The sequence below is a fragment of the Lagenorhynchus albirostris genome, chromosome 6, assembly GCF_949774975.1.
Source record: "Lagenorhynchus albirostris chromosome 6, mLagAlb1.1, whole genome shotgun sequence".
Classification (NCBI taxonomy): Eukaryota; Metazoa; Chordata; class Mammalia; order Artiodactyla; family Delphinidae; genus Lagenorhynchus; species Lagenorhynchus albirostris.
In genome coordinates, this window is record NC_083100.1 from 11,584,509 (window position 1) to 11,598,092 (window position 13,584).

At 41.5% G+C, this 13,584-nt stretch overlaps 1 protein-coding gene across 1 annotated transcript in view; it reads left to right on the top strand.

Annotated features, from left to right (window-relative positions):
- Positions 1-13,584, top strand: part of COL4A4 (collagen type IV alpha 4 chain) — a 134,611-nt gene that overhangs the window by 38,921 nt on the left and 82,106 nt on the right. The window contains exons 5-8 of the mRNA XM_060151956.1: positions 8,943-9,077; positions 9,859-9,903; positions 10,610-10,726; positions 11,496-11,564. Coding sequence (XP_060007939.1) covers positions 8,943-9,077; positions 9,859-9,903; positions 10,610-10,726; positions 11,496-11,564 — 366 coding nt within the window. The remainder of the gene's footprint in view (positions 1-8,942; positions 9,078-9,858; positions 9,904-10,609; positions 10,727-11,495; positions 11,565-13,584) is intronic.

Here is a 13,584-nt window from a genome sequence, read left to right on the forward strand (position 1 = left end):
AAGGTCAGTTGACAGTTACATGTGGAAATGGGGAGGAGACTGGAGTTAGAGAAGCTGGGGAGGCAGGTGCTTGTGTCCTGCACCTGAGATGACCAGACCACGACCCAGGGTCTCCACGGTGAGATGAAAGAAAGACAGACACCTGAGATTTAATTCAAAGAAAGATGTGATAGGCTTGGTTTTGGGACGGAATGGATAAGGAGGGAAAGGGGGACCACCAAAGCTGACAGCTGCCTGGGGAGTTTAAATGATGGAAGGAACCAAGTTGCCATCTGCTGAGTCAGGGAAGAAAAAGGCAGGGAAACTAGTCTGGGATGAGCTCACCTCTGAGATGATGAGTGTAAATTTACAGGGAAGAAGATTCAAGAAAGTTTCTAGAAAACAGAGATAGAGGATGGGACTAGAAAACTAGATTTGAGAACCACAAAAATGGAGGTCTTTAACTCATTTGATGAATACTATTGTTTCCTCCCCCAAAATAACTTCATAAGAGAAAATAAAATACATCAAGATAAAATTTTTTAAATGTTTACAAATAAGATAAGGCTGGAAGCAGTTGAAATGTCATGGTAAGCAGAGCGTGAGTGTGGTTTAGTGCAGGGACCCTCCATGGTGCCAGGATGATGCCGTGGAAGGAGGTGAGGTTTGGAGAGAAACTGACTGATCCAGGTATGAACTCAAGCTCACTAGGCACCTCAGTCTGAGTAAGCTATACCCCCGTAGGCTTTCCTCATTTCTACAGGGGTAAAAATCTCAGTGTTGCTGGTTGGATTAAGTGAGGAAAGGTATGGACACTGGGAGGCGCATAACCAAGCTTAATAAAGAAATACCTTCCCCTTCCTGCGACGCTTTTGATGATCAATGTCATGATCTTATTGACCAAGGGTAATTTGGAAATTTATGTGTACCTAGTATAATAAAAGCATCTTTCTTACTCATTTGTTCATTCATTCATTCATTCATTCATTTATACTTCCTTTCACTGATTCTCTGGTTAAAAAAGAGCAAGAAGTAGTTGCACAAAAAGTGTGTTTGTACGTGCATGTGTCATGGTATATCTGTAGCTACTTCTCTCAATCCTCATACTGCTAAAATGACAAAGGATTTCTTAGATTTTTGTCATTCCCCATAGGGTTTGGGCCCTGGAGGCAAGCAGATCTGTGGCAGCCCAAAAGGCTCTTGTGGAGATTTGCGTTTTAAAAATGTACATATCCTCTTATCTATTGGTCTCGTCTACCAAGTGTTGTGAAATAAAAATAGTTTGATCTTAGCCCAGCTCCAGAAACGTGCCTGACACAGACGATTAACAAGGCAGAATCCTAAAGGAATGTTCCGGCTTCAGAGAGCCAGGTGTAGGATTCCATGTCCACTCCGGTTGCCTCCATCCTTTATTTGTACAGCTGGCCTGAGAGCCCAGTGCGCCTGTAGCCACAGTGGGGAGGTGCGTATAACAGGTCTGATGACACGGTGTCAGCCTGGCCTTTGGGTAGAAGACGATGGCCTGGTGGCTTCCCATGGCATGCCAGAGCTTCCTCAGCTGTCAAGCCGATTGGCATTTCTGGATTTAGTGAATCCGTTTTCTGACTTCATTGTCTCTCACAGAAAGTCGGAAACCACAGAGGCAATTCCATGCAAAAAAAAAAAAAAAAGAAATTCAGAGATCCCACATCTGGAAGCCAGCCATTCCCCTGGGCATTTTTTCTTTTTGCTACAGTGACTTCAGTGCAGTGGTCCATTGCCTATCGTGGATGGAGGGTGCATGGGTAGGAGTGGACTATTTCTTAAAAATTTTTTATTTTAAAGATGCAAAATTCCTGTGATTATTTAATGATTCTGTAGTTATAGAAATGTTTTTTCTGGGCTTGTTATTTATGTATGCCCCTTCATCCCGAAGTTAATTCTGGTGTAGTCTGATAAATTAGTAAGCTCAACTATTTACTTTTAAACATCATCTTTTTTTCTTTTACTAACTCCTTCTTTTACATGAAATAACTTAATGAAAGTGGAATTGTTCTCTCCATCACTGTGGATAAATTATTTACTCAAATTGGGTGAACTAACAATGACTATTTCAAAGATTGGTGTTTGGGAAGTTTCTGTGAACAACTTTCTGACAGATTTAATACTGTTATACAAGGTTTAGAGTATTTTTTACATTTATCCTTTAATAAAATACCTATTAAGAGGAAAAAACAGCACTGCATAGAAAACAAACCACAGTCTGCCCCATATAAAAGTAGGCATTTAGTGCTTTCTGTTAGTTTTTTTGCTTTTCAAGGTAGGGGTTGTGTTTGCCATTTAGCAGCGTTGAAAAGAAGATGGAGGACACCTGTGTCATATCTCAACAGCAATAGACACCAGACATTACTGTGTTCAAGGCCACTTGCTCTGCTCGCCCCAGCGTGGAATCATCTCAGATCTGCATAGCTGTTCTCAGCCAGACTTCCAGGGATGTCAGTTTAGAGACAGGAGAAAGCAGATCCTTTTCCTCCTTTAGTCTTCCTTTAGGTTGGGTGGGTGGGTCTGACATTATTTTATTTTTATTATTTTATTAAGTATTTATTAATTATTTTATTAAGATTTTAATTATTGTTTATTATATTTTTAATTATTTTATTTTTTAAGATTATTTTATTAAGATTTTATTAACATTATTTTATTAAGTATGTATTGTTCTCTGCCTGTCTTAACATCGTGGCCTTGGGCACCTAGACTCTGTCTTCCAGGAGCTCACGGTCTGGTGGATGTAGGCCTGGGAACTTACAGACAAAGAGGTGATCACAGGAGCCAGTGAGAAGTGTTATTATAGAGGCGGCTTGGAGAGGCATTTAATTCTGAAGGGTTTGGGGCCAGGGCAGGAGATCAGTGGAGTCTTTCCGGGGCGGGGGGAGGCGGGGGTTGAGAGATGACATGGAAGGCATGGAAGGGACACTTCAGGGACAAGACACCGAAGTCTGTGAAAGAACAGAGCTTGTTGAGAAACGGCAAGGATATCGGTGTGACCGATCAGGGCTGGGGGAGGAGGGGGAAGGGAGGGAGGAAGAATTTAATAATGCAAATTACCATCCCTCGTCGTACTTCTGTTCGTGAGTGTTTTAGATGGCACTTTCTCAAACCAGGACACATTTCTATGTTGAATGGAGGTTTTTTTTTTTGTTGTTGTTGTTGTTGTTTTTGTGTGGTACGCGGGCCTCTCACTGCTGTGGCCTCTCCCGTTGCGGAGCACAGGCTCCGGACGCGCAGGCTCAGCGACCATGGCTCACGGGCCCAGCCGCTCCGCGGCATGTGGGATCTTCCCGGACCGGGGCACGAACCCGTGTCCCCTGCATCGGCAGGCGGACTCTCAACCACTGCGCCACCAGGGAAGTCCTTGAATGGAGTTTTATCATTCTTGCCCCTGTGCTGAATATTTCCACTCCTTTTTGTTTTCTCCCCAAAGTTCCATTAGCTCCCTGGATCCGGCATCACGTGTCTAAAATGAAATACATTAAAGAGAATTATAGCCAGTGAATTGGCTGTCCTCTCTGTTACCCTTTATGTTCAAACATGCCTTTTGTTGTTTTTAAATAATACGTTATTGTGAAGTACAGCATTCACAAAAGATAATTTAGGAGTTTGTGTGAATTATATGCAAGACACAAAGATAATTTCCATACTTAATGAAAAAGCAGTTATTTCCTGAGCCTTTAATTTAGGAAAAATGGGAGCTTTTCACTTATGGTAATTAATCTAAACCAAGTAAGATTAATTAAAACAGGTAGAAAAGGTCAGCTGAATTCATTATTTATTCTTACTTCTAGATTGTAGTTTAAAAATTGTATAATACCTAGAGAAAAGTAAGATGCCCTCAGAGTGCCCCCAGATGGTTTGTGCCCATAGAATTGACTTTATATATTATTGTTGTCTTTTCTGTAACACATATTTATACATTTAAGCTTCCTTGAAAATGCTGAGCTTTTAGTATTTTTATGGATACTCAAGAAATAGTAGCTATTATAATGATGATGAAGAAGCATGAGGAGAAGGGAAAGTACAAATAAAGTATGATTTTGATTTATAAAATTTAGGCAGCTGTTAAAGTTTGTCGGTAATGTTAGCAAGGTCAATGACTTAATGATGAAAGAAATCGTAATTAATCTTTATTATAAAAGTCACATTTGCTGTTGGTAAGATGCTCACAAAACAGACTTTATCATTGCCCTGGTTTGCATTTCTCACTCTTGAGATGTGGTAACGTGCCATTTCTTGTATATCCGTCTAGAAATGTTCGTTTACAAACATATATGTTAAGAAAATGTATGTCCATTTGTTTCTCTATTGGTGGGATCATATGATACACGGCTTTTTTCCCCACTTAACAATGAACTATTTATAATAACGATCATGTATAATAACGATAGCTAGCATTACTGTGCAGGCACTGTGCTAAACACCTTACATGCATTGTTCTTTTTATGTCCACAAGCCACTGACAGATAAAGAAGCTGAGGAACAGAGGGGTTAAGAAACGTGCCCAAGGTCCCACAGCTAGTAAGTGTGGGCCTGGGCTTCACACACAGGCGCTGACTGCAGAGCCTGGAGCTCAGTCACTCTGTTTCTTCTTCATGAGTATCACAAGGCTGTTCTATATCCATCCAGAGAGACCTGCTTCATCCTTCAGTGTCTGGGCCCTGTGCATTTCCCTGAGGCCTATTACTTCAGTGCTCCTGTTTTCGGGGGGAGTTAAGGGGGGGTCTCCAGCTGCCAGTCTCTTCATCTCTTTGTCTGTGGGCTTTCTCAAAGCCCCAGGAGCAGACACTTCCCACCCACCGTCAGTGGCCCTCCACCAGTGAGGTAAACACCCTAACTCCCTTACCCCGGGCCGGATAACTCTGAGGTGTGTATTCTACCTTGACACCCAGAGTTTCCGCTCTGGGTTAAGCTCCAGTAACCCACGGTGGTAACTGGCTTGATAGCACAGCCTTATGGGCTGCCTTTCCTTCTCTGTGTCACATCCCTGCTCCTTCATCCCGTCTCCTTCTTACCATGTCTCCTTTATTCTCAATTAAACCGTTTGCATTGATGCCGTGTCCTAATTTGCTTCTGGGGCACCCAGACTAAGACAGCCTGTGCAGTATTTCATTGTATGAAGATACCATAATTTATTCAATCAGTTTCATTTGGGATTTTTATGGGATTTCCAGTTTTTCTTGTTATTACCAAAGATGACGTGGTGAATATTCTTGGATTATTGTCCTTAGACCAGGACAAGCAGGGCTCCTGACCCCAGGCCCCGCCTCAGGCAGGGCCTCACTGGGGACCAGGACCGATGGGTCCCAGCATCTGTTTCTTCCCTTTAAGGTTGTTAAAACTCAAGACAGTTTAGGTGGTACAAACAAATTTTATTTAACACCTCATGAAGTGGGCAGCCTCCGTTCCCGAGGATCCGGAGACCTGCAAAATGGGGAGAAATCAAGAAGCCTTTATAGGATAAAGAATAAGGAACAAGGAAGAGAAAAATAGAAATGAATAAGGAACAAGGAAGTACGCGTAGAGCCCGAAGTTGGCTTGGCGTCTGGCAATTAGCTGCCTGGATGGATTCCATTTCTGTTTATGAGGAGCATTCACAGGGGCACAGAAGTTACATAAGTTTGCTGAAGTGGCACCCAGGCAGCAGCGGCGTCATCTTGGGCTTAAAAGTAGTTTCAACAGGATGCTCTCTGACCCTTTATCCAGTGGGAGTTGACCGCATGAGGAGCTCTGGGGTTCATGCTCTTGGGCTGGGCTGGGGCCCCATGGCCGGGCCCTGGTATCCAGAGGGTGGCCGCCTGATAGGACAGCCTCCCTTGCCCGCTTGTGGGATTTTGTTCTTCGTTCATGGAATCCCTGAGATTGGGTCACCAGAATGACACTGATACACTGATTTCAGGTGACTCAAATTTTTATGTAGGTGGGACTCTCCAAAACATATTTTTCCCTGGGCCCCATACACCCAAAGGATAGCCCTACATTCTTATACAGGGTCCCGTGCACGGTTAGAGTTGAGCACTAAGGTTGAAATTGCCCAGAGGTTTAAAAGTTCTAAGCAGATATCTCTTGAAATCCACTCAGCTTTTCTCTCCACATATCAAGACTTACTTGCTCTCTGAATACGGTTATCCGTGTTGTTTGGGTCGGGAAAGGGGATATTAAATGATTTTTTCTTAAATCTTTGGAAAAATTTTAAAAAGCATAAAATAATTGCAAGTGACAGCCTGTCTTCAGATGAATACAGAGTGTTTTCAAACTGTAGTGAAATAAAGCATGGATTTTGACATGTGTTAGACAACACAGTTGGACACATTAGCCACCACAGGGCATGGTGTCATGTGACCAGATCACCCTGCATCGGCGAAAGCCTTGTTATAAACGTCTCAGTATAAAGCTTCTCTTTATTTAATCTAAGAGTATTATCTTAAGAATGCAAAAGCGAGTTATTTAAAAAAACATATGAATCTGAGATACTTTCTGCGCACATCAAATTATAGACAGAGATTGAATGCTGAGGCTAGAAGCATCATTTAGAAACCCTGATTTTAGATAGACAGAGATTGAATGCTGAGCCTAGAAGTATCATTTAGAAACCCTGATTTTAGATAGAGATTGAATGCTGAGGCCAGAAGTATCATTTAGAAACCCTGATTTTAGATAGATAGAGATTGAATGCTGAGGCTAGAAGTATCATTTAGAAACCCTGATTTTAGATAGAGATTGAATGCTGAGGCTAGAAGTATCATTTAGAAACCCTGATTTTAGATTCTTAAATTCATTTGAAGAGCCTCATTGTTCCCATGAGTTGATTATTTCATAAAAAGTAAACAAGTTTGAATGTGTAAAATCAATCTGTATGTCATAAAGATTACATTTGATAGAATAGCTTTTTGCAGCATTCAAAAATCACTTTCCTGATCATACAGGGCCCTCGTAGCGTGTGTCTGGAGCGGATGGGTGGTCAGGCTGGACCACTAAGCCTGTGAGCATAGTCACTGCCACGTCTGTCCCTCATTCATTCATTCATTCCTGAGCCAAAGGCCACGGTAGATGGTAGATGGAAGACTTAACTGGTGAGCAGATATCCCTGCCCTTATGGTGCTAGTGTCTAGTCGGAGAGCAGACAACAAACTAATGGGCAAATACATAATTTAAAAACTGTGAAATGCTAAGATGCTAAGAAGGAAGTGGACAGGATACCCTGAGGGAGACTAATGGGGGTGAGGATGAATTGGAGATCCTGCTTCACTGGTGGCAGTTTAGGAGAGATCCCCGTTATGTGCAGATCTAGAGAGAATGCTCGCACCGAGGCCCGAAGACAGAAAAGAGCAGCGTGGCTGGGACTTAGTGAGTGTGGGGCGGGCACAGCATGGGGTGCAAGGGAATCGGGGGCCACACCCTGTAAGGCCTGGAAGGGAGGAGCACGAGGTTTATTCTACATGTAGTGGGAAGACAAGGAAAGTTTAAAAAGCAGAGCCATGCCATGATCTGATTTCTGTTTTTTTTGTTTTTTTAATAAATTTATTTGTGGCTGCATTGGGTCTTAGCTGCTGTGCACGGGCTTTCTCTAGTTGCGTTGCTGTGCGTGGGCTTCTCGTTGCGGTGGCCTCTCCTGTTGTAGAGCACCAGCTCCAGGCATGCGGGCTCAGTAGTTGTGGCTCACAGGCCCAGTTGCTCCGCGGCATGTGGGATCTTCCCAGACCAGGGCATGAACCCGTGTCCCCTGCATTGGCAGGCAGACTCTTAACCACTGTATCACCAGGGAAGTCCCTCTGATTTCTGTTTTAATGTCACTTGAAGAGAGGCAGGGAGGAGGGTTAGAGGAAGGTGGAAAGCCATTTGGGAGCCTGGAACACCGGTCTCACTGATGCTGACCTGCAGGGTCACAGCAAGGCAGACAGTGAGATGGGTGAGTTTCAGACCCATTTCGGGAGTGAAATGCTAGGAATCGATCATGGGTTAAATGTAGGTGTGGCAGAAAGAGGAATATCGAGGATGAATCCCAGGATTCTGGGGCTGGATTCTGGGTAGATAGAGACAGTAGATGGAGAATCAAATTTGGGGGTAAAATCAAAAGTTCCATTTTGGATTTTTTTAAGCTGAAGGTACCATCGTATTCAAGGAGATGTCAAAGAGGCAGCTAGATACGATCATCCGGAAGTTAGAGAAACTGATGCTGAGACATACCAACCTTCCTACTCCTAGAAAGAGCCGTGAGACTCCCTGTCGTAACTGAACATTCATTCACTGCAACAGTGCATCTAAATGGAATGGAGAACAGGCTTAAAGGGAGCAAGGAGTTCCTCATCTTTGTCCCAGAGATGTTCCCACTGTGGGTTTAGGGGGAGAACTGAGTTCCTGAAACTTCTTTGCCTAAAATAAAAGGTGATGTTTTCATTTATGGAAAGAAAGTTGGATTGCGTAAAAATAATGCGACATGGAGAGCCTGATTCCAAATTATGGATAAGAAATTAGATAAAAGCAGCTAAGAAAGAAATGTTTCCCCCTAAAAGGGCAGACAAATTATGAGCCATTTGAAGTAAATAAAATATCTGGCACTTTTTCCTCACTCTTACCTTGTGTCACTTACATAATGCTAATGAGACTTTGATTTTTAAAAATTCCTTACTGCACTAAACAGCTCAAGATTTATAAATTTCAATGACAGAATGAAAATAGTAAGAGAACTATAATCAGTTTATAGATGTGTGTGTACATGCAGTAATTCAAATTTATCATACAGCTTTGATTCAGATGGAAAAAGGCAACATTTTCTTTTTTTATAATTAATTGATCGTTCGTGCTTCTATTATTAGAGTTTGCTCCATCTTTAATTTTCCAGTCTTCTGTAAACCCAAGTCACCATATTTTTTTGTTAGAAAATATTACTTAAGAGTCATCCATCCCCCTGCCTTTTTAATCTTGCTTCTTAGGGTCAACCAGGACCACCGGGGCCACAGGGTCCTATTGGACCCCTGGGGCCACCAGGACCCATTGGAATTCCAGGAGAGAAAGGGATGAGAGGTGACAGTGGCCTTCCTGGAGCAGCAGGTGACAAGGGTGATAAGGTAAGCCTCTTCTTAAGTGAAAGATTCGTATTAAACCCTCACCAGAATTGCTATGCCAGATTTTTTAATAATCACAAGTAGTACCTACCTGAACCTTAGAAAAATCAAGTCTAAACTCCTCTTCGATATTCAGTCCTCATTCCTAACCCCTTTCCAGAGGAGCATGCCTTTCTGGACCTCTTCTAGGCACTTAAATACATGAGTTTACCCAGTAAGAAGTGGTTTTCTTTATGGCTTTTTAAAACAACCTAACTGATACTATATGTATCATGCAGAGCCTTCTTTTTTACTCAACCATATGGCTTGGAGATCATTTCATATCAATTTATGTAGATTGAATTTACTCCTTCACTCTATGGTATGCCATAATATGGATAAAACTATAGTTTATTCCCTGTTGATGAGAATTTGAGATCCTAGTCCGACTTTGTGTAGTGCTAGTGTGCAAAAACAGTCCTGTAAATTACCTGTGTTTACATTTAAGAGTTGTTTCTCTAGGATAAATAGAGTCTGAGAAGTTGAATTTCCAGTTATAGGGTATTGAATGTATTCTTTGAACTAATATTGCCATGTTGGCTTCCTAAGTACAAAAAGAAAAGCACAAATGGTTGATTTCCAAATGTTGGCATTTGAGCTCCTTAATGTAAAAATAGATGACAATGACTGATAAGGTTTTGTTTTTAAAACAAGTTATTAATTATTAATGTTTTTAAGTAAATTAACCTGTTAATCTAATAATTTAGTAGCTTTTATATCTTCGTTTTATTTTCTGGGATTTTAGGGTCCAACCGGTGTTCCTGGATTCCCAGGTTTGGATGGGATACCTGTAAGTATCCTTAAATTTTCTCCATTTATTTTAAAGAAGGGAGGGACACTCATCAAAGCCCTTAAAATCACATGTTTTGTATATATATAAAATATATTTATATGATATATATTATATATAATATATATGGCAAACTCTTCTTCATTTTCTTATTTTAGTAAATGGAAGGGTGCTTGCATTTCAATTTTGTGTAATAACTCTGAGACCAGAACATTTTACTTGAAGAACAAGGTTTTCAAAAAGATTGGAGAAAAGCATTCCAAGATATGAGCTCGTATACTTGTCAGGTCAAGTACAATGTTCTGGAAATAAATTTATACTCATTACAAAAGTTTTTATTTGCTGATGAGTCCTAATGGTGGGAGTGGGCTCAAACATCTCATTGCTTATACGAAAACCAGAGGAAAGAAGGAAAAGGTATTTGGCAGGGTTTATAATTCATTAGAGTCTTCCTAAGGATTTCAAGGAAGATTTCCTCCCTGATCTCTGAAAATACTCCAGACTAAATTAATTTAAATTGGGGTATATGAAAATAGATTTATTTATTTTTACTATGCTACATAGTTCTTGTGGGTGGGGAAGGAAGTTTCACAAAACTGAACGACGTGTGAGTCACAGTTGCCATAATTTGGGGACCCATATCACAGAACCTTTTTGTTATGGTATTCTTGCAAAAATGCTTCACCTATCATTTTGTTTCTTGTAGGGGCACCCAGGGCCTCCTGGATCCAGAGGCAAATCTGGCATAGACGGTTACAACGGCTCAAGAGGTGCTCCAGGCTTTCCAGGAGAAAGAGGAGCTCCTGGCCCACAAGGCTCCCCAGTAAGACAGCCACAGTTCAGCCTAGTGGCATCTTAAGTGAAAAGGCCCTCCAGTGGGAGCAGGCTGGATGTGTTCGAGAAACAGAGTTATTGCAAGTGTACTGGGAGCCTGCTGAACAAATGCGGGTGACTGGAGGATGAGGACAGAGAGTTGGGCAGGACTTAGAAGACACGGGGCCTTGTAGACTATGGAAGGAAGCTGGGTTTTCTTTTCCATGCCATGGGAACGCACTGGATGGTTTTAAGGAAGGAAGAAATATGATCCGACTGATGTTCTATCATGATGCTCCTGGCTGCCATACAGAGAATGGATGATAGGGGAAGGGAGGCCACTTAGCAAAGCTTAGGTTGTTTATCATTCAGGGTTCACTGCAGATACATAAACCCCTCTAGGTATTTCAAGACAAGAGGAATTTTTTTTTTTTTTTTTTTGCGGTACGCGGGCCTCTCACTGTTGTGGCCTCTCCCGTTGCGGAGCACAGGCTCCGGACGCGCAGGCTCAGTGGCCGTGGCTCACGGCCATGTAATATAATATAATATATTAGTAGATATTCTGTCTTAGGAGATTCCTCAGTAGATCTTAACCAAATATTAAATAAGTATATATGACAACCTTAGGATGATAATAAAAATGAGAATAAAGAAATCTCCACTAGTGAAATATGATTATAATGGTAATTTTATTGGTGAGTAATATTTCATTTGCAAAAGAAAATACAGAAATAGTAATATGCTCTTTTCCTCTCTTAAAGTGAATATTTTATTTTCAGGGCCTTCTTGGGAAAAAAGGAGAAAAAGGAAATTCAGTGTTCATTTTAGGTGTCATTAAAGGTATTCAGGTAAGCTTTACAATCAGGATGGGTTTAAAACAATTTTTTTCTATATAAGTAAACCCATGCAGAAAACACATGGACTGAGATTTCCTTTAAAATGGCTCTGAGGATACTGGTTTTGATCATTACCCTGACCCTCTGGGATGACCCATACTTCTTGTGTGAAGGCACTTGGCTTTAGCTTCTCTGGCTGCAAAATTCCCCTCCCTCCCCATGATTCTCGCAGAGTTGCAATGAATACATTTATTTCAGGGTTTCTCAGCCTTGGCACTGTTGACATTTTGGGCCAGTGAATCATTTGTCATGGAGGCTGACCTGTGTATTGTAGGATGTTGAACAGTTTCCCTGGTGTCTACCCATTAGATGCCAGTAACACCCCCCTGACCCCCACCCCCCACACCCAAACAATATCTCCAGACATTACCAGATGTCTCCTGGGGGAAAAATCACTTCCAGCTGAGAATCATTAATTACTTTGTAGTTAAAATATTGTGATATTAATATTTACCATTCATGATGATAGAAGTCACCACTATTGAACTTGAAAATTGTAGAAATCTGATAGCACTGTCCTTAGCAAATGAAATGCTTTTGTGTTTTTCACAGAGAATGATGTACAAATATTCAGAAATAAACTCTTGAATGACCACCGCATCTCTCTAATCTGAGTAGCCATGGATGAGCAGAAGGAGATCACTAGATACGATAGACTCAGGAGAGATACAGTACATTTTCAAGACATGGTCATTTCTCTTAAGGAAAGATATTCTACAATAATTAGATAAAAGTAGTCCTAGATTGCCTCTATCAGATTCCAAGTTCTGTGCCACCTGGAGTGGCCACACCTGAGTGGTGATCCCTTAAGTGAGCTTACAATATGTGTTTATAGCCTCTGTGCCTATTCTTACTTGTTAGACAGCAAGCACTATGCTTCTATTTATAGCTTAAATGATACATTCATAAACTTAGCATCAAAAACAGGGTCATTCTAGGAACCAGTATGATGTGTTGGAAGGAGTGAACTGACCCTTACCTACTACTGTGACTTTAAGCAACCCCCTCAACCTCTCTGAGCCTCATTTTCCTTATTATTATTTTTTTTTTTTTTTGCGGTACGTGGGCCTCTCACTGTTGTGGCCTCTCCCGTTGCGGAGCACAGACTCCGGACCGCAGGCTCAGCAGCCATGGCTCACAGGTCCAGCCGCTCCGCGGCATGTGGGATCTTCCCGGACCGGGGCACGAACCCGTGTCCCCTGCATCGGCAGGCGGACTCTCAACCACTGCACCACCAGGGAAGACCCTCATTTTCCTTAGTTGTGAAAGGAAATTAATATCTACCCTGCCTTCCTCTCAGTGCTGATGATCTATTATAATAGTTTACACTGCCATGTATTGTAAAGTATGATGAACAGTACAATATTAGTTATGGTGAGTAGTTTTTGGTAATTGTGCAAGAAACAACAAGCAAGACAGAAAGGGAGATGAATATAGAGAATTCCTCATCTTAAAGAGAAACAGAGGATCCCTAATGAAAGTGGCATGCAGATCGATAACCTTGGAGAAACAATGGTTTTAAGAGCCTATATCCACTTCCTACCCATTTGGATGATTATTATTAAAAAAAGAAAAAGAAAAACAACATAATGTGTTAATAATTATGTGGAAGAGTCGGGACCCTTGTGCATTGCTGGTGGAAATGTAAAATGGTGTAGCTGCTGTGGAAAATGGTAGGGTGATTGCTCAAAAACTTAAATGTGGAATTACCCTATGACCCAGCTATTCTACTTCTAGATATGTTCTCCCAAAAATGAAGGCAGGAACTCAAACAGATATTTGTACACCCATATTCATAGCAGCCTATTCACAATAGCCAAAAGGTGGAAGCAACCCAAGTGTCTACCTACTGATGAATGGATGAACAGAGTGTAGTACGTACACACGTACAACACAATATTATTCAGCCTTAAAAAGTCAGGGAATTCTAAAGCATGCTACAACATGGTTGAACCCTGAGGTCATTATGCTG